Source organism: Equus przewalskii, chromosome 14 (genome assembly GCF_037783145.1).
Source record: "Equus przewalskii isolate Varuska chromosome 14, EquPr2, whole genome shotgun sequence".
Classification (NCBI taxonomy): domain Eukaryota; kingdom Metazoa; phylum Chordata; class Mammalia; order Perissodactyla; family Equidae; genus Equus; species Equus przewalskii.
In genome coordinates, this window is record NC_091844.1 from 15,121,936 (window position 1) to 15,143,322 (window position 21,387).

Consider the following 21,387-nt stretch of genomic DNA (forward strand, 5'->3'; position numbering starts at 1 on the left):
CTCTCAACTCACTAGGGTTAACTCACTTGACCTCCTGATTCCCTCCATATCCAGGGAAGCCACACAGCTATCACCTTGGACAGTGGGTGAAAAAATGTCTTGTGTTAATAGAATTTGAATGATAAGCCAACCAGAACAACCAAAATGAAGGGAAGGAAATTAGACTGAGACCAGGCAGATATTGTGGCTAGAGGCTGAGACCTCAGGAGAGGTCAACAGGGGCCAACAAGTAGGAAAGGCATGGATTCCTGACTCCTCTTTTTATCTCTTTGAAGAACACTGCCATATATTATAAATAAACATCTGAATTGTAGCACGATTCCCAGTAAGAGTACCATTGAGAATATCTACTATATGACCTATTCCCAAAAGTAATGAGTGAGTTAGCTGTAATTCCATATTACTTGATTGTTCCCCAAAGTTCAATCTACTCTTAAAGGAAAATGATTTGTCACCTTCTACGATCATAACAATAATCCATTTTATTTTCTCAAGGTAGCTTGCTTTTTCTTTCCATTCATATAACAAATGTTATAAGCAATCATAATGTGTCACTCACTGTATTGGCACAATATTTTTCATTGAAGGGTTCTCTAGAAGTTCTGACTAATGACAGCAATGGTTAACTAAGTGAAAAGATTCCTGAGATGGCTATTTTTAAAGGTCTACCATGAATTGGGATGTATTAAGTGTTGGTGAGTTTGCTATGATTAAACATGTAAGTTAAATTCAGGCACTTCTCCCTTTTGCTTCAATCTCTTCTGATAAAGAGCCATTTGTTTTCTCCTACCTAGGATTCCAGGAAAGCAAGACACTCTAGTCCAGCCTGCTCTGGTGGAAACCACCTTTGTTTGCTGTTGGGCAGTATATATACTTGTAATAATAGAAATAAATCAGCTGATGATGATGGCTGAAAGGGCCAGGGTATGGAAACCAAGAAGTGAGAGGCACTTCAGGGGACTTATGTTTCTTTTCTTTTTTCCCCTACGTGTTCCTCAATGACTTTTACTTAAGTGGCTGGATGGAATGAATTTAAATACAAAAATAGTACCTTCTGTGATTCTGTTTGGGTCTTGCAACATGTTAAGAACAACTTCTCGCAACTCTTGTATTGGCTGGAAGGAAGGAAGAACATACAGGAACAGTATTAAAAATATTCATGAAAAAATGATCTAAGGAACTTTAACATCAATTGAACTTTTTTTAAAAAAGATTTTATTTTTCCTTTTTCTCCCAAAGCCCCTCGGTACATAGGTGTGTATTTTTTTTAGTTGTGGGTCCTTCTAGTTGTGGCGTGTGGGATGCTGCCTCAGCGTGGTTTGATGAGCAGTGCCATGTCAGCACCCAGGATTCGAATCAGCGAAACCCTTGGCTGCCGAAGCAGAGCTCACGACCTTAACCACTTGGCCATGGGGCCAGCCCCTGAACTTCTTTTTATAATAAAAATGTTTCTTTTTTTATCTTGTCTAACTATAAATAACACTTAAAAAGTTTCAGTTACATAGGACTAGATTTATAGATTTATGAGAAAAATGAAGTAAAGAAAATGTCAGTTAAATGCTGGCTTGCTTGACTTTAATGAAGAGATGTGTTTATGCAAAGTCGTTCTATAGTGAAATTTCTCTAAATCAAATTAATTTTATTACCAATTTATATGATCCTGTTGAAGATGTGTCCCCACATAAAGATTCTGGCCCAAAGATGTAAACCTAGCCATACAGAAAATGTGGCATACATTTTTAGTGTTGTCTTAACTGAATTTTTATTTTTATCATGTCATATACCTCAGTACAAAAAAATTAAACAAATAGTCAAACACGAAAAAGGAAATCACCCATAATCCCATCACCCAAATATAATCTTTAGTTGAGCACTTGGGGAAATTTCCCACTAGCCTTTTCTTTCTTTGTTTTATTTGGTAACATAACATAAAAAACATAATATTAAAAAAAAAGCCATTACAGAAAAGTAACTTTCTGATAAAATTATCTGAGATAGCCTTCCTTTTTCAAAGTACGTAAACCATGCCATGAAACAGATCATCATAAATGAACTGTAATTTCTCATAGGAACATTATATTTGGAGGTTGGTCTTCCTGGCCTGAGACTCTCTATCATATAAATACTAGATATAAACAGACAATAGAACATAAAAGCAAAGCTATCTATACATTTTTACAAAATCTAAAATGCTTTAAGCTCAGGGAAATGGGAATAAATGTAGTGAATATGTTGCAAAGAGTCTGAATTATATAAAACATTCAGTGCATTTTACATTTTTAGAGGCTTTTAGTTAAAGATGATGGATTGAATACACATTTATTTCTAATCCCTCTTGAAACTCTACTGAAATGATAATAAAAGGATTAAAAGAAGGCAATAACCACAAAGAATAGAGGAAACAGCAATAAGATTTTGGAAGCTAGAATGTAGAAGGAAGATGTAACCACCTTGAAAGAGTTGACTTCTAAGTTGGCAATGTGGCTGAGAAACAACCTGATTCAACCCCAGGGCCTCAGAAAGGCTCAGGACTGTATAGTGGGGTCAAAATCAGAAGGACTCTTTCTTGAGGATCTATTCAAAAAGCAGTCAGACCTCCAAAACTACCCCACATCCCTGAACTCCACGCAGCCTGGTGACTGTGCCCCACCCCCCCTTTATCCTAACAGAAAACTGGGGATGTAATCTCCAAGCCTCTCGGGGATACCACGCAAGATTGAGGGTGGGGGTCCCAGCGAAAAAAAGGGATAAATAAAGATCTTCACGCTGAAGGTTGAGACTCCCAGCTCTCTTCTCGCCCACAGCACTGGTAGCCTGGTTTCTAGCTCCCAGGAAAGAGACCGGAGGAGCCTTCTTTAGAGAATATGACCAGTCTTGGGAGAAAGACCTGAAAAGACTGATATTGAGGGTTCTTCAGCCAGTAGACTCAGCCAGATCACCCCATGGTAAAGCCTCATATGTCTAGAGCTTTTAATAAACTTTTTCTTTTTTTTTTTAATTTTTATTTTATTTGGATGTACATCATATTTCAAATTCTGGATACATTACATCATGTTCACCACCTGAACACTAATTATAGTGCATTCCCTCACATGTGACCCTAATCACCCCTTTTGCCCTCCCCCCTGCCTCCTTCCCCAATGGTAACCACCAGTCCAATCTCCAATGCTATGTGTTTGTTTGTTTGTTTTGTCGTTTTTATCTTGTACTTATGAGTGAGATCATATGGTATTTGACTTTCTCCCTCTGACTTATTTCACTCAGCATAATACCCTCAAGGTCCATCCATGTTGTCACAAATGGCCGGATTTCCTCATTTCTTATGGCTGAGTAGTAGTCCATCGTGTATAAACACCACATCTTCTTTATCCATTCGTCCCTTGATGGGCACCTAGGTTGCTTCCAAGTCTTGGCTATTGTGTATAATGCCGCAATGAACATAGGGGTGCAAGTATCTTTATGCCTTTGTGTTTTCAAGTTCTTTGGATAAATACCCAGCAGTGGAATAGCTGGATCATATGGTAGATCTATCCTTAATTTTCTGAGGATACTCCAAACTGCTTTCCATAGTGGCTGTACCAGTTTGCACTCCCACCAGCAGTGAACAAGGGTTCCCTTCTCTCCACACCCTCTCCAACATTTGTTGTTTCTGGTCTTGTTAATTATAGCCATTCTGACCGGAGTGAGGTGATAGCTCACTGTAGTTTTGATTTGCATTTCCCTGATAGCTAATGATGTTGAGCATCTTTTCATACGCCTGTTGGCCATCTGTATATCTTCTTTGGAGAAATCTCTGTTCAGATCTTTTGCCCATTTTCTAATTGGATTGTTGGTTTTTTTGTTGTTGAGCTGTATGAGTTCTTTGTATATTTTGGATATTAACCCTTTATCTGATATGTGGTTTGCAAATATCTTCTCCCAATTGTTAGGTTGTCTTTTCGTTTTGTTGATGGTTCCCTTTGCTGTGCAGAAAACTTTTTAGTTTGATGTAGTCCCATTTGTTCATTTTTTCTTTTGTTTCCCTTGCCCGGTCAGACACGGGACTTGAAAATATGCTGCTCAGACCAATGTCATAGAGTGTACTGCCTATGTTTTCTTCTAGAAGTCTCATGGTTTCGGGTCTACATTCAAGTCTTTAATCAATTTTGAGTTGATTTTTGTGCATGGTGTAAGGGAATGGTCTACTTTCATTATTTTGCATGTGGCTGTCCAGTTTTCCCAACACCATTTATTGAAGAGACTCTCCTTTCTCCATGGTATGCTCTTGGCTCCCTTGTCAAATGTTAGCTGTCCATAAACGTGTGAGTTTACTTCTGGGCTCTCAATTTTGTTCCATTGATCTGGGTGTCTGTTTTTGTGCCAGTACCATGCTGTTTTGCTTACTATGGCTTTGTAGTATAATTTGAAATCGGGGAGTGTGATACCTCCAGCTTTGTTCTTTTTTCCCAGGAATCCTTTGGCTATTCAGGTCTTTTGTTGTTCCATATAAATTTTAGGATTCTTTGTTCTATTTCTGTAAAAAATGTTGTTGGAACTTTGACAGGGATTGCATTGAATCTATAGATTGCTTTAGGAAGTATGGACATTTTAACAATGTTAATTCTTCCAATCCAAGGGCACGGAATATCTTTCCATTTCTTTGCGTCTTCCTCGATTTCTTTCAACAATGTTTTATAGTTTTCGGTGTACAGATCTTTTACCTCTTTCGTTAAGTTTATTCCTAGGTATTTTATTCTTTTTGTTGCAATCGTAAATGGGATTGTATTCTTAATTTCTCTTTCTGCTACTTCGTTGTTAGTGTATAGAAATGCAACCGATTTTTGTACATTGACTTTGTATCCTGCAACTTCACTGTATTCCTTTATTATTTCTAAAAGTATTTTAGTGGACTCTTAGGGTTTTCTAGATATAAAATCATGTTGTCTGCAAAGAGTGACAGTTTCACTTCTTCTTTTCCAATGTGGATCCCTTTTATTTCTTTTTCTTGCCTGACTGCTCTGGCTAGGACTTCCAATACTATGTTAAATAAGAGTGGTGACAGTGGGCCTCCTTGTCTGGTCCCTGTTCTTAGAGGGATAGCTTTCAGTTTTTCTCCATTGAGAATGATATTTGCTGTGGGTTTGTCATATATGGCCTTTATTATGTTGAGGTATTTTCCTTCTATACCCAATTTATTTAGAGTTTTTATCATAAATGGATGCTGTACCTTGTCAAATGCTTTCTCTGCATCTATTGAGATGATCATGTGATTTTTATTCTTCATTTTGTTAATGTGGTGTATCACGTTGATAGATTTGCAGATGTTGAACCATCCCTGCATCCCCGGAATGAAACTAATAAGCTTTTTCAAACCCACCTTTTATATATGCAAATAGCTCAGTTTCACCAGCATCTGAGTAAAGCTTTTAATGAACAATTGAGAGCAAAAGAAAATAAAACAAACAACAGCAACTATAAACACACACACACAAACCAAACAGAGAAAGAGAGAATAAAAACATTAGAGAAGAAACAGACAATACAAGAAGAAAAGGGAATCCAAGGGTGATGGTGAAAGGAGATCCCAGGATGACAGCCAGTAAAGCAAGGGGTAAGAGCAATTTGTTGAGCCTGGAACGGACCAGAAGGGTCTGGGAGAAAGGTCTCTAAGAAAAGGAAATCAACAGGATATCTGATGTTCTGAAAATATTGAGAAATTCAAACGATTAGAGAAGAGTTTGGGAATTAATTATATAATAAATACTCAGAAAACTAAGCAAAGGGAAAACAAGATAGTAATTAATTTCAGGAAAAGTAGAAAGTCTTGCTTGAAAGGTAAAGTAATCATAGCATATACTGCATGTCTCAATGTATTCATATATTTCTTACATATTCATAACGATGTGAACACTGAACAGTGACCAGAATTTCCATATGACTCTAATGGAAACATGGAGGATGGCAAAAGTCTGCAAGGGTGACAGGGGCATATATACGCGTGTGTTGGGGAACTGTGCAGGTGTGTGTGAGAAAGAGTTTGGTTAAGTCCTCATCCTGCATAGTTGGAAGTCTACAAATCATGTCTAAAACTGAAAAATCAAGAAATAGCAATATAAACATGTTATCTGAAACTACTGAGGTAAATATAAAAATAATCATTTTGCTCTGCAAAGTGGGAAATGGGAGGGGAGGGAAGCAGAGGCCTTATGGAATGCACCTTATCAAACGATTTGGCTGTTTAAACTATGTGTATGTACAACTCTGATTTAACAACCATGGAAAAAGGTATGGTCAAATATATGATGACATGGAAAGTTACATTTAAGTGAAAAGAGTTATAAAACTCTTTGTTAGTCTTTGCAGTCTTCATTAAAAAAATTATATAGAGACAGTGGTTTTGCTAGGTTTTAGAATTAAAAGTTATTTTGTGCAATGGCTTTGAATTATTGATTATGGATATTGATGTGCCAGGTTTAACATATTTTTAGGTTCTTCATGGTGAGGTATGACTTTGTAAGTATTGGATATTGATGTTATTTTATAACTTTCGACATTATTACTTTCCATAAGTGCATATTTCTACAATGAGTGTAAAGTGAGACACGTTCACATGACAAGAAAAGTGATGCTATTGGTTTACATGTAACACTACTTCTACAGAATAAATATTTTAATTAAAATGTTCGTAAAGGACACGTTGTACTTCACATTCTGTGTATGACTTTATGAAGTGAATTAGAAGTTTAGTATTAGATTATATAACTGCCATATTGCAAACAACAGAGAACTCACATGAAAGAGAATTTTCAAGAAGTCACCCACCCAACACAGATACTCACTGTTGCCCCCTTTCTTATGGCCTCTTCGTACAGCCCGATAACATCAAAGGTGCCTTTACTTGCCAACAACTTTGCTTTGCAGATCCAGAATTTAGCAAATTTTTCAGCCTCAGGAATACTGGACAGTATGGTAAATATTTCATTAGAAAGTACACCCTGGAAAAAGAAAATACGCAGAGGTAATTATTACCACCTTGCTGTTATTCTCACACCTCCTAATATTTTTCATAGCAGGTATGTAGAAATGTGCCTGATCAACAATTTTTTTGAATTTTTAAAAATTTCAATTTTACTGAGGTATAGTTTACACATAATAAAATGCACCCATTTAAATAGTACATTTCGATGAGTTTGATACTAATCATTAAATTTTAAGTTACATGATACCAAATAGAAAAATGTTTATTATAGCTAAACATAAAGAATATGTTCTCCATTTTTATGCAAAACCAAAACCAAACCAAATCAAACCCTACAGTAATCATCATTCATATATTTCTTACATATTCATAATAATGTGAACAATGAACAGTGACTGGAATTTGTATATGACTAACAGAAGTATGAAGGATGGCACAGGTATGCAAAGGTCATAGGGGTGTATGTGTGTGTGTGTGTTTTGGATCCATGCAGATGTATATAATGAGGGTTAAATCCCACAAAAAGGAACTTTAAAATGGTTTCACTGATTTGGTCCCTTTCTGGCTTATACCCAGAGCAGGGCAGTGACACGGACCAGGAAGAATATGGAGAGGAACCATGCCTAGAAACCCAGGTACTGGTGCTCAACCAAGCAGCACCTCCTACTCCTCCTGAGATGGAGGAGACATGAAGGTAAGCTCCAGTCAAGAACCCCAATGTTTAAGAGAACCAACACTACATGAAAGAGGCATAAAACTCAGCAACCAGAAGAATAAACACTGGAGCAAACAATTGAGGAAGCAAAGAGGAATAGATTTAAGAGTACTGCAGTCAGTATCTTCAGAGTGATAAGAGAATATTGCTATCATAAAACTACAACAGGCTCCTATGAAAAAGAATCAATATAAGGGCAGAACAGGGCATGGACACTACTGAAGAATAAATCAGTGAGCTGAAAATTTGGCTGTGGGATTCTCCCAGAAACCAGTGCAAGAGAACAAAGAAATGAAGAATATGAAAGAAAAGTTAAGAGTTCTGGAGGATACATCGATTACTCAGGAATTCCAATATCTATCTAAGAGAATTTCTAGAAGGAAAAATAGAGAACAAAGTTGAATACACATCCAAGTAGTTGTAGAATAAAATTCCCAAGGACTGAACAAAGAAACAAGTGTTCAGAGTGAAAGATCCTGAGAGAGCCAGGCAAGATGAATGAAAAAAGAACCATACTTAGAACACCAAGGATAAAAAGAAAATCTTAAATGCTTCCAGAGAGGGGTAAAAGGAGATTATCTACAGAGGAATGAGAATTAGATTGACATGAGACTTTAATAAAGCAACAACTCCAGTGCAAGAAAGAAAATGAAACAGTAACCTCAAATTTTCCAAGGAAAACAATCTGAATTTAGAAATTTCCCCCAGCCAAACTATGATTCTAGCATGAGGGTGAAATAGTAACATTTTCACAAGCATAAGGACTCAGAAAGTTTACCATTCAAAACCCATAAAGTTGCTATTGAATAAACTTTAGAATTCAAGTGGAAGACTCGAAACAAAAGTAACTACAAGAAGAATATGATATATAACTTGCATGCCATATTTGAACTTACACTTACTACTTTCTTTTGTTATTTCAATTTATATGCTTTCTTTATGGAATAAAGAAAACTGTATCAAACACAGAAATGAGGGAAAATAAACCAAAAAAGAATTTATGTAAATTGAACTACAAAATATAATGGCAGGGACATGTTTAAACATATGTGTAATTACAATAAATGTGTATGGGCTAAATTTACCTTTTAAAAGCAAAGAGTTCCAGATTTGGTTAAAAAAATTCATATGTATTCATATGAAATATACCTTTAAAAATAAAGGGATGGAAAAAGATTTACAAATTGTAACAACAAGGCTGGTGTGGTAAGATTACTATCAGATAAAAGAGAAATCAAGGCAAGTTATGGATCTTTATGTACCTAACAACATAACTTTGAAAAATAGAGAGTAAAAGTTGACAGAAACACAGAGAAATTATTAAGCAGTAATCACAGTGCCAGTGAGACTTTGGCAGGTTTCTTTCAAAAAGCAACAGATCAAGTGAACAAACAAAAAATAATTGCATTATTTAAGTTTTCTAAGTTTGTTCTAATGGATATCCACAAAGAATTGTCTATTCAACAGAGTATACATATTCTTTTCAAACACTTTTGGAACATTCATCAAGACTGATCAGACATTAAGACCAGAAAGAAAATTTCAACAAACTCCATCAAGCAGAACACATACAGCCTACATTCACCAACCACAATGCAGTACAATTAAAAATTGACTGAAAGATAGCTAGAAAAAAACCCCCCAAACAAAAACCCTACATATCTAGAAGTTAAAAGATACTCTTCTAAGATAACTTTTGGGTTAAAGAAGAACTCAAAATGGAAATCTCAAACTATTTACAAATGAACAATGAGAACAGATGAGTCCGTTATTAAGCTATGGTCTCTTAGCTCCAAACCTACTTTTTATCCTGCTTTGTGACACTCACTGGGGCTGGAATTCTGTAAATCACTTTCTGCTTTGACAGTAGCTCTGACAGGGCTCTGCCACTATGGGGCACTAGAGGGAGACTGCAGAGCTGGAGACGAGAAGGGACTTCCTCTTTCTATTTGCTTCATCGCCCCAGGAACAGTCCTTCACTCTGGCAGTTGGTTCTAGGCTCCCCCTTTTCTTTCTGGCGTTGCAGATCCTGCCTCACTGTGCTCCTTCAGAGGGAAGAGCACCAACTTGGTGACATCCTTCTCTCAAGGTCTGAGCCTCAGCCCTGAAGGGCCCTTCCTCCAGCTTCTGTGGTACCAGCATCTGCCGGGTAGAATGCCCTTCTTAGAGGTGTGGTCCCATTTCTACCAGGGTTTGTCTCTCCTAGCTTCTATGTTCCAATATCCCCAACTCTCTTTGTTTCCCTAGACCCAGTGGGTGCTAGGTGCTTTCTGAAGTTACTGCTACTGTTACCTCAGGTTCCACTTTGCCATCAGCCCTGTGTGTAGCATCCATATGCCCTCTGACAATCTCTTCATCATTTTTGTGCACACAGGGTCACAAAGTGTTTTCATGTGCCCAGAGAGTCAGAAGTGCAAGGGAATTTTTGTCTCCCCAGGGGCACCCATTAATCAATGACCATGGAAGTATTAATACTACAGCTCCCTTGCCCCTGAACAGGATGACTCTGAGAAGTGTGAGCCACCTTGTCTCCAGAGCTTCCCTGTGGGATTGTGCCACAGCCCTCCATGGACTTTGATACCATACCTTGCTTGGTCTCCTTTTCTTCCTGGTCCCATATCCCCACTCCCCTCACAATTTTCCCTGGGAGCCTCTTCCTAATAAATTACTTTCTCACATAAGACACTGTGAAACCAATCCTCACATTACATTCTTTCTATTGAGATACCTTGTGTTGTTTCTGTTTTTCTGACTTGACTCTGACTGATACAGAACATTACCTAGTCAAAGCTGAAGGATATGACCAAAGCTAAATTTAGAGGCAAATTTACAGCATTAAATATAGTTTAAGAAAACAAGAAAGACTGACATAAATGATCCAAGCTTTCAACTAAAAAAAGCTAGAAAAAACCCAATAAACATAAAAGTAGACACAGACTGATAGGAGAAAAAAATAGTCAATAAAATCCAAAAGACGGCCTTTTAAAAAGATTAATAGAGAAATCTTTAGCAAGTCTAAATAAAAGCCAAGAAATTATTATAATTGGCTCAAGAAATATAAAACCCAAATAGAGCAATGATCATGGAAAAAACCTGAAAAAATATACACAAAAGCATCGCCCACAGTCCAGATGATTTTATGGGCAAGTTCTTACCAAACCTTCACAGAACAAAATAATTCTCATGTCATATAAACTATTTTCAGAGTATAGGAAAAAAAGGAAAAAACCTAACTCATTTGACAAAGCCGGCAAAATACTGATATTAGGAATATACAAGAAAAGACAACCAAACTACATAAAAATCTGAAATAAAATAATTGCAACTCACGAAATAACATACTTCATTTCTCTATGCACCTATATTGTATGCACATGCATAAAAACCATCTGGAAGGATAACTGGCAATAGTAGTTGCCTCCAGGAGAAATCTGGGCTGTATAACTATGTATGTATGTGTGTGTATGTGTGTGTGTAAGTGCGTGTGCCTTTCTTTTGCTTCATATCCAAATGTCAAATGGATACTCTTTGGAACTTAAAACTTAAAGAAGGCACAGGTCCTTTTGGAGCCCTCTGGAGCCAGACTGCTTGGGTTAGTTTCCCAACTTCTCTATGCCTCAGTTTCATTTGTAAAGTGGGCATAGTAATAGTCGTTATGATAATTGTATGAGATAATATAAGTGCTTAGAACGGTGCCTGGTATACAAGAGCCATTATTCAAGTGTCCATTATTATTATTCCTATTATTATTCTTCTCCTGTATTAAAAAGAGTAGCTAACTTTCTGCACAGACAGAGGTTATCTCTCTTACACTATATTTAAGACAAATGTTTGAAAACTCTAAGACTCAGGGTCCAAAGCTTTGGGAGCTTATCCTCCTCACTCACCCCTTCAATGAGCTGCAGACATTCTGTCAGAGTGTTGTTAATTTTATTGGACAGTTCAAGCTGTGCTTTCTTTTCTTCCTCTTCTTTTTCCATACTCTTCCAGAATGAAACATTCATTTCCTCTATTATTTTTCTTTTTGTTTTAAGTTCCATAGGAGGCCGTTTATAGATTTTCCCCTTAGATTTCTGCCATTCTTCCAGTTGTTTCCTGTTATGCAATTAAAGGGGGGAGGACGGTTTTAGGTATTTTTTTGTACATAGTCAAGATCTAAAGTATATGACATGCACAGATTATCACTAAACACCTTCAACTACAGACAAAGTCAGGAGAATGGAATTAAAAACAGTTTACAAATGGGTAATGGCAGCACTGGTTACCCACGAGCCTTGAGAAGGTAGGAGCCAGAGGGATTAGTAGGATGACAAGTGGCTAGCATCTTTAAATTTCTTGACTTCAGGATTATTCTTATTTTCCTCTGAAAATTTTCATTTCATCTCTATGTACCTCTGATACTTGCTTTCTGAAGACATCCCTCCACCTCTGAGATCACTAACTCAGCACTCCATTTCTCTCACCATTAGCTTTCTATCTGCCACTCAACCAGACCAACCAAACCTGCATTCTGCCCTCAACAGGGTCTTAACTCCTCAAAGTGACTCACTTTGCCCAGTTCCTTAGCACTCTCCTGACCACTCATGACCTCTTTTTTTCCTGAGCAAGATCAATAATTTCATTGCTCTTTTCTTAAGTAGCTGGCCTCTGATGGTACCAAGTCCTAATCCTTGCTTTCCCCTACTGTTCACCTTCTCTGCTCCTCCTTCTACGCAGTCAATAGACTACTGTTGGCGGGGGTGGGGTTGGGGGGGGCACCAAGACATGTAGGCCCAAGTGTTTGGATGTAGGCTCTTTAGCTTCTTTAAATTATGACTCATAAATGTAGATTTCAGCCCAGATCTCTCCCTAGAGTCCCAAACGTTGTAAAACCACTGCCTAGTTGATATCTTTTATTTGACGTCTGGCAGACATTTCAAATTTAATATTGTTCAAAACAAATCTCTTGATTTTCATCCTCGAGTCTCTTTCTAAACAGCCTTCCCTACATTGGTCAACAGTACCCTAATCTACCCAGCTGCTAGGACCTAAAACTAGGAGTTGTCTTTGAATAGTTCTTTTTTTCTCCCACATCTGACACATCACCGTATAGTCAGTATTACTTCCATCTTCACTACCACCATCCTAGTCCATATCATTTCACCTTCTGCCTGAAACGCTGCAGCAGCCTCCTAATCATCTCCTTGCTCCCACTCTAATCCTTACCAAATTCATCCTGTGTACAGCAGCTTGAATGATCTTTAAATGTAAACCACACTGAGTCACTGCCAGGAACTTCCCATGACTCTTGGAATAAAATTCAAAATGTTTTCCATGGCCAAAAGGTGCAGTGTAATTTGACTCCTGCCTGCCTCTCCAACCCCATGTCATACCACTCTCCCCATCACCCACCACCCTCCAGGAGCTCTAACATCCTTTCAATTACTTGAACCAAGCTCATTCCTGCCTCAGGGTCTTGCATTATCAGTCTTCATTCCTCTGCTCAAATGACATCTCCTTGAAGAGGTAATTATCCATAATTACTCTGTTTTATTTAATCAATGTGTTGATTTTCTATCTTCTCCACTAGAAGGCAAGCTCTATGAAACCTTGGGTGTCCCAGTGCCTAGCATAGTGTCTGGAACACACAGCTGTTTAATAACATACAGTAAAATTCACCTTTTTTAGTGTATAGTTCTGAGTCCTTGACAAATGCTTGAAGTCATGTAACCTTAACTATAATCAAGATATAACACCCTCAAAAATTCCCTCATGCTCCTTGGTGGTCAGCTCCGCCCCCATCCCTAGTTCCTGACAATCACGGATCTGTTTTCTGTCCTTATAGTTTTGCTTTTTCCAGAATGTCAATAACTAATTAACCCTCGTTTCTCTCCTTGACTACAGAGCACAATCCATACAGTGCTTATTTCAGCCCCAACTGCTTCCCTTTCACCTTCATTCCAACTTCCCTCTGTTTAATGATAGAAGCTGAGACATCTGGCATGTTTCTTCTATGTTCCTGGCATTCTTCCTATCTCCTTAGCTTTCCTTCTAATCATAAATGAAGAGGGAACTTGCCTTTCTAAAGCTAACTTATTCCTTGGGCTTCAATGCCATGATTTCATTATTCTAATACTTTCCAAACTTACACCAGAAAAAAGCTCCATAAGATTAGAGACTGTGTCTGCATGCTCAGTGCTCTATCTCCTAGTGCCTGGCACATTGTAGGTGCTGAAGGAACACTCAAGGAATGATTGAGTGATCTACCCCTCTCCACAGACTCCTTCTGTTTTGTAATCAAACATGACCAACACCCCACACACTATCTTAAGATCCATCATCTGTTATCTGGTCTAGACTGTGAGCTCCAGGCTAGGGACCCTGACTTCCTCATTCATCAGCTCACGGTCTTTGCACTTGCAAACTTTCATGTTTTTGCTCAGGAGCTTCATCCTTCTTGGCACTGTCCTTTTCTCAGCCCAGATGTCATTGTTGAAAGCACCCCCCCGACTTTTCTATCTAAAGAAGTCATCCCAGCCCCACTCAGTCACATCACCCTGAATTAAGCTGTTTATTTTTTGTCTCTTCAGGAGGGCAGAGAGCTTGTCGGTAGTGCTCAGGGCTGTATTTAGAGAACAAACCCTTCCCTCACTTCACCCTGCTACACCTTTTAGATAACATCTAATTTTACATGTCCCTTTCACCCTTGTCAGGAGTCTCATTTTCTACTCCAACCACGGTACAACAGGTGCTTCTCCTGAGAGATTTACCACAGTATGAGACTGGTCCTGTCACTGTATGTCAGGTCCTGTGCAGAAAGTGTATCAAATCCTTTGGCTCAGTTTCAAGCATCATGTTTGTTAATGTTAACCCCCAGCAACCCGATCTCCTGATTTCTACCATTTGAACTCTGTATGTGAACTGATTGCTCCTCTCTGCCTTAGCTTACTTTCCTAAACCTGGCCTGCTCAGGCTCATGGAAGTTTCCTGTTCCTTCTTTGTTGATAACTTTTCTGGATTTAACCATTGCTCTGTAAACTCACTACTCTGGCTCCTCTTACCCTGTCCTCTTCTATCGATGTTCAGTCCCTTCAGGATACTTCTTGCATGAGTACTCTACATCTGCAACCTCTATTTCTTACTCAATTACTCTGTTTCAATTTCTCCTTAAAAATAAATTACTTCAAACATACAGAGAATTATAGAGAATAATTTATAACACATGTATGTTCCACTCAGCTCTATCAAGTCTTAATGTTTGTTTGACCGAGGATTCCTGATGGTCAATTTGCCTAAATCATCTTAAATTGCAAAATTTTGGAATTAAAGCAAAGTACCTTCGATCCTCTGCTGTGGTCTTCTTCTTAATATTTGGATTAGTTTGAGTCCCATTTGGGAATCTTCTTCCACTTATGGTTGTGTCACTAGCTTGAGTTTTGGGAGCTGTCTGGTTTAGAAAATGGTTCCGGGGAAGAGCCTTTTTCAACTTGGAGTCCAAAGTCCATGTTTTTTGGTGACAGCTGTTGTTAGATTTATTCTCACTGGGTCCATTTGTTCTTATGCTAGGGGTGCTTGGAATGACTGAATTAAAGCTGCCAACTGTCATATTAGGCCTTTGGCTTGTGGCTTTTGATTTTTTCAGTACACATGACATCTGAGGTCTAAAATAAGGTTGAGTGGACTTCTGATCTTGCTTAGTGTTTGGATGTCTGTTGTTACATCCTCCCTGAAGCACACTGGGGTATGGCCTGGGTTTGGTATGTTTTTCTTTCTGTTCAGTAACAGTATATGACTGCAACTTAGTTTCATTTGGTCTTTCATATCTAGTCCTATTAACCTTGATATCCTTGACCACTGGTTTCTTTGATGCTTGAATTCTACTAAGGGTCTGAACAACGTGAGAGGAAACTGTCTTTTGGGGTTTTACTCCTGGTCTTGCAAGATGTGCTCCTCTAGAGAGTTGCTGTGACTTTACTGGAGGAATCCTGATTTGTGTTTCTCCAACAAATTGCTTATTATTAACTCTGTCTTTCAGAACAGCACTATTTACTGAACTTTTGCCCATGGCTCGTTTAGGAGCCAAACTGCTCTTGGTTTGATTATAAGAGTTAGTCTTTGGCTTACTTTTGGTCCGTAATTCAGGATTTGGCTTCCTCTCAGAGTCTGGTAAGGTTTGGGGCAAGTTCTCTTTATTTACTTCTTTTAGAAAGCTATCCAAGGATTCCTTTTCAACATAGACATTGTCCACAGAGTCTGTGCATTTAGCACTTCCTTGATCTGTTACCTGCTGCTTTGTAGTTTTCAATTCCTGTGTATTAAGTGACCCCACAGTTTTTCTTGACAGTTCTCCAGCAGTGGATGATCCAGCGTCATGCTGTTGTTGACTTTTGCTAGAAGGCTGACAGTTTGGGTTCGAAGAAACACATCCTGAAGTCAGCCTTTTGTCTAGAGGTTTTGGAGGCTCCAACTTTGACTTCTGGGACCCTGTGATATTAGAAGGTCTGGGCTGAAGTTTAATGCTGATGGGTCTTGTCGCTTTGACAGGCAAAGCAACATGGCTGGTGACATCCTTTTTGGGTCTAATAGTCTAAAAAGACAAAGAAAAATATCAAAAAGTAAATTCATAAGAATAGCTCACTGTTTTATAAAATAAAAAAATTAGTTATTTGGAATTTCATTTAAGAAAGTTGAATCCTGAGAAAATAAAGCCTCACTAGTAGGTAATTTGTATAACTTGAGTTCCTATCAGAAATATATCAGAATCTTTTAGCTTGATAGAATTAAGGAGAGATGCAATAAATGTACAAAAATTGCTGTTTAAAAATAAATTTTCCTCAATTGAACAAGTATTTGCTGTATGCCTATTATGTCCCGATGAAGTGTCCTTTTAGGGACTCTGGAAAGATACATACATAATAAATGTGCTATGTTAGGGTAGTTCCCAAGTTCTTCCTAGTACTTTGTATTGATACACTAACATTTTTAAAACAATACTGCCTTTGTAAGGGTAACAGACCTTGCTCTCATCCCTGGACATCACTGGCAAGGGTAGGTGGTAGATGCTGGGAGGCCGGAGGTACTTTGGAACAGCTCTCAATAAACTTCTAACATGTTAGGAAGTCATATTTGTGAAGTCACACAGGGTTTTAAAGTTAGATTCTGTTATTAACAAGTAAATCTTTCAGTGATGTGATTTAATTTTGGACAAGAAGGGTAGGACTAGGTTACAGAGAACTTTAAAAAGTAAGGAGCAGAGTTTAGAATTGATGTGGTAAACAATAAGAGCAAGCCACTGTGGATTCCGGAGCATCTGCACTGAAAGCAATCACTCAGAAAGGAGAATTTGGCAGTGATTTGTAGAATACATGTCTCCAGGAGAAGATATGGGAATGCTAGAGTTACCACTCTCTATTTTTGATTCAATAATATTGTTAAGAATGACTATGTAAACTTTGTGAGTGTGTACAGGAACTCTGTGGCCAGAACCACTTGGCATTATGGGCAAAGAGACGTCCACCCTAGTATGGTATGAGTATGTGTAGTGTTGCTGGGGGTGGGATAAGGAAGGGTTGGGAGTGGGAGGCAGAGAGATGGATCGTATACCCATATGGCTATAGCTGGGTTAGGTTATCCTTTGAGCCCCAATATTTAAATCGACCTCTGATCTCTCCGTTATTGCTTACTGAAGAGGCAGGGACGTTAGTATGAAAATTTCCAAACGTGCTATTTCTCAGTTGTTCTTTTTTGTACATTAAAAAAAACGGAGATATAATTTGCATCCTACAAAATTGACCATTTTAACATGTATAATTCAGTCAGTTTTAGTATATTCACAAGGTTGTACAAACATTGCTACTATCTAATTCCACATTTTCATTATCCAGAAAGAAATCCCAAACTTGTTAGAAGTCATTCCCCATTTCCTTCTCCCCATAGACCCTGGCAACCATTAATCTACTTTCTACAGATTTGTCTATTCTGGACACTTCACATAAATGGAATCATACAATATGTGGCCTTTTGTGTCTGGTGTCTTTCACTTAGCATAATGTTCTCAAGATTCACTCACGTTGTTGCATGTATCAGTACTTCATTACTTTATTTTTTATTTTTATTTATTTATTTATTTTTAAAGATTTTTTAATTTTATTTTTTCCTTTTTCTCCCCAAAGCCCCCCGGTACATAGTTGTATATTCTTTGTTGTGGGTCTTTCTGGTTGTGGCATGTGGGACGCTGCCTCAGTGTGATTTGATGAGCAGTGCCATGTCCGTGCCCAGGATTCAAACCAACGAAACACTGGGCCGCCTGCAGTAGAGTGCGCAAACTTAACCACTCGGCCACGGGGCCAGCCATATTCATTTTCTTTTTAAATAAAAACACTATGAGACACCATCGTGGTGGCATGAGAGGTTCCCTTTGTCTCTCTCCTTCAATCTATAGTAAGTAAAAACAGCCATAAGCCAATGAAGGCTAGATTGCCTAAAACACCAGGATGCCAGAGAGATACACACATTGGTATGCATGAAGGTGGTTGGATTGGAACACATAAAGGAGGCAAAACGGAGGAACAGCAGAGGCAGTGCCCAGGACCCTGAGCCAGCCTCCCCTAGCCCCAGAGAACCTGATGGGCAGCAGCAGAGGCGTGTGTATGACTGTGGTGGCACCTGTGGTCACAGGGAGCAAAGCAGCAGTGGAGGCAGAACCCCATGATCCTGGACCCCTGGCCAGGACTCAGAGCCTGATAGCAGCAGTGGAGATGCACACACAGCTCTGACATCCCAACTGTAGTGGTGCCTCTGGTCATAAGGTAATGGACGCTAGCAGAGGTGGTGCCCTGCAAACGTGGTTCCCTCCCTCAACCAGGCTAGCAGAGTTTCTGACCCAGGTGATCCCAGAAGCAACAGAAGCATCAGCCATCCCTGTATCCCTGGTGGTGAAGCTAGCAACTGCAGTGGTAACAGCAAGGCATCAGTAACTCCCAGAGTTGCAGGTTGCAATGAGAGTACTAGCAACACTCTGAAGAGAGGTGGTGGAGGTTGGAATTTGTCAATCCTGAAATATAATGAGAAGCAGCTTGGGTAAGAGAAACCAAAAACTAGCATTATAGTGCCACCTACTGAAAAACAAAAGAAAGGCCTCTAATCTCCAACTGGTTGAAAAGTTTAAATCAAAACAAACAAAGCTGTACCTAAATAAGGAAAGCGTTTGCTATGACAAATACATCAGTAGAGGAATAACTCAACAAGTATCACAAAAAGCCAAAACACAGCATCACAAAAAGAAAATAACAATTCTCCAGAAACTAAACATAAAGTCACGGAAGATTGTGATCTAACTGATAAAGAATTCAAAACAGCTGTCATAAAGAAATTCAATGAGTTACAAGAAAGCTCAGAAAAGACAGTTCAATGAGTTCAGGAATAAGATCAACAAACGGAAAGAATACTTTACTAAAGAGATTGAAACTCTGAAAAAGAACCAAACAGAAACTCTGGAGCTGAAAAAAATCAATAAATGAGATGAAGTATGTATTAGAAAGCACTGGAAATAGAGCAGACCATATGGAAGACAGAATTAGCGAGCTTGAAGTTAGAAACCTAGAAATGATGAAGGTAGAAGAGGAGAGAGAACTAAGATTTTTACGAAATGTAGAAATGCTATGAGAATTATCTGACTCCCTTAGAAAGGGTAACATAACAATTACAGGTATCCCAGCAAGAGAAGAGAAAGAGAAAGGGAGCAGAGAGCTTATGTAAATAAATAATAGCGGAGAACTTCAGGGGAAGGAACTGGGTATACAAATCCATGAAGCTAACAGAACACCCAATTATCTCAATTGCAAAAAGATCTTCTCCAAGATACATAACAATAAAACTGTCAAAAGTCAATGACAAAAACGTGTATTAAAGGGAGTCAAGGCATAAAAACCAATAACCTACAAGCCCATTAAGCCATCAGAAGAAGCTCTACAGGTCAGCAGAGAGTGGGATGATATATTCAAAGTACTGAAAGATAAAAAGCATCAGCCAAGAATACTCTAACCAGCAAAGTTATCTTTCAGACATGAAGGAGAAATAAAGGCTTTCTCAGACAAACAAAAGCTGAGAGAGTTCATCATCACTAGATCTGTCTTACAAGAAATGTTGAAAAGGACTCTCCTACCTGAAACAAAAGACAAAGGTAGACAAAACTTTGAGTAAGGTGATAAACGGAAAGAATCAGAAAATTGCAACTCTATATTAGAATAGGTTAGTAGACACTTAAGTATAACACAAAGGCTAAAGAGAAAAGAAGCATTAACAACAACTATAACCATTGCAATTTGGTAAAAAAAACTCATAATTGAAAGGGATAATTTGTGATAACAAAAATACAGAAGGGGAAGAGGAAAAGGACAGAACTTCCATAGGGAAATGAAGATAAGATGCTATGAGCAGAAAAAGGACTATCTTGTCTATGAGACCTTTTATACAAACATCATGGTAACTACAAATCAAAAATTCAGAGCAGAGATGAGAAACATAAAAAAAGGGGAAACTGAGAAAAACATCACAGAAAATCACTAAACTGAAATGGCAGGCAGAAACAAAAGGAAAAAGAAACAATGGACATACAGAGCAACCGGAAAACTAAATATAACTGGTAGTATTAAGTCTTCATATATCAATAATTATCCTAAATGTAAATGGATTGAATTCACCAATCAAAAGAAACAGAATGACTGGATGGATTAAAAAATAAGACCCAACAATATGCTGCCTCCAGGAGATTCATCTCAGCTCTAAAGATAAACCTAGGCATAAAGTGAAGGGATGCACCGGATACTCCAAGAAACAGCAACCAAAAGAAAGCAGGTGTAGCCATACTTACATCAGACAAAATAGACTTCAAGCCAAAAAAGATAATAATAGACAAAGACAGAGATTCTAAATGTTAAAGGGGATAGGCCATCAATAAGACATATTTATTAATATATATGCACCTATCATAGGAGCACCAAAATACATAAAGCAATTATTAACAGACCAAAAGGGAGATATTGACAGTAACACAATAATAGTAGAGGACTTTAATACCCCACTTACATCAATGGATAGACAGTCCAGACGGAGAGTTAACATGGAAACAGTGGCCTTAAATGAAACATTACACCAAATGGACTTAATAGATATATATAGAACATTCCATCCAAAAGCAGCAAAATACACATTCTTTGTAAATGCACATGAAACAGTCTTGAAGACAGACCATATGGTTGGAAACAAAACAAGTCGCAATAAATTTAAGAAGACTGAAATCATACTAAGCATCTTTTCTGACCACAACGATATGAAACTAGAAATCAACTACAAGAAGAAAGCTGGAAAAGTCACAAGCGTGTGGAGACTAAGCAACATACTACTGAACTATTGGATCAATGAAGAAATCAAGGAAGAAGTCAAAAAATACCTGGAGACAAATGAATATGAAAACACAACATACCAAAATCTATGGGATGCAGCAAAAGCAGTATTAAGAGGAAAGTTTACAGTAATACAGATTGACCTCAAGAAACAAGAAAAATCTGAAATAAACAACCTAACATTACACCTAAAATAAGAAAAAGAACAAATAAAGCTTCAAGTCAGTATAGGGAAGGAAATAATAAAAATCAGAGTGGAAATAAATGACATAGAGACTAAAAAGACAATAGAAAAGATCAATGAAATGAAGAGCTGTTCTTTGACAAGATAA

The 21,387-nt window shown here is 38.0% G+C and overlaps 1 protein-coding gene across 1 annotated transcript in view; it reads right to left on the minus strand.

Moving 5' to 3' along the window:
• Positions 1–21,387, minus strand: part of CKAP2L (cytoskeleton associated protein 2 like) — a 35,430-nt gene that overhangs the window by 3,253 nt on the left and 10,790 nt on the right. Inside the window, exons 4-7 of the mRNA XM_008533371.2 lie at positions 14,990–16,239; positions 11,561–11,768; positions 6,819–6,974; positions 1,052–1,115 (exon numbers count right to left, since the gene is read on the minus strand). Of these exons, the coding sequence (XP_008531593.1) occupies positions 1,052–1,115; positions 6,819–6,974; positions 11,561–11,768; positions 14,990–16,239 (1,678 nt within the window). The remainder of the gene's footprint in view (positions 1–1,051; positions 1,116–6,818; positions 6,975–11,560; positions 11,769–14,989; positions 16,240–21,387) is intronic.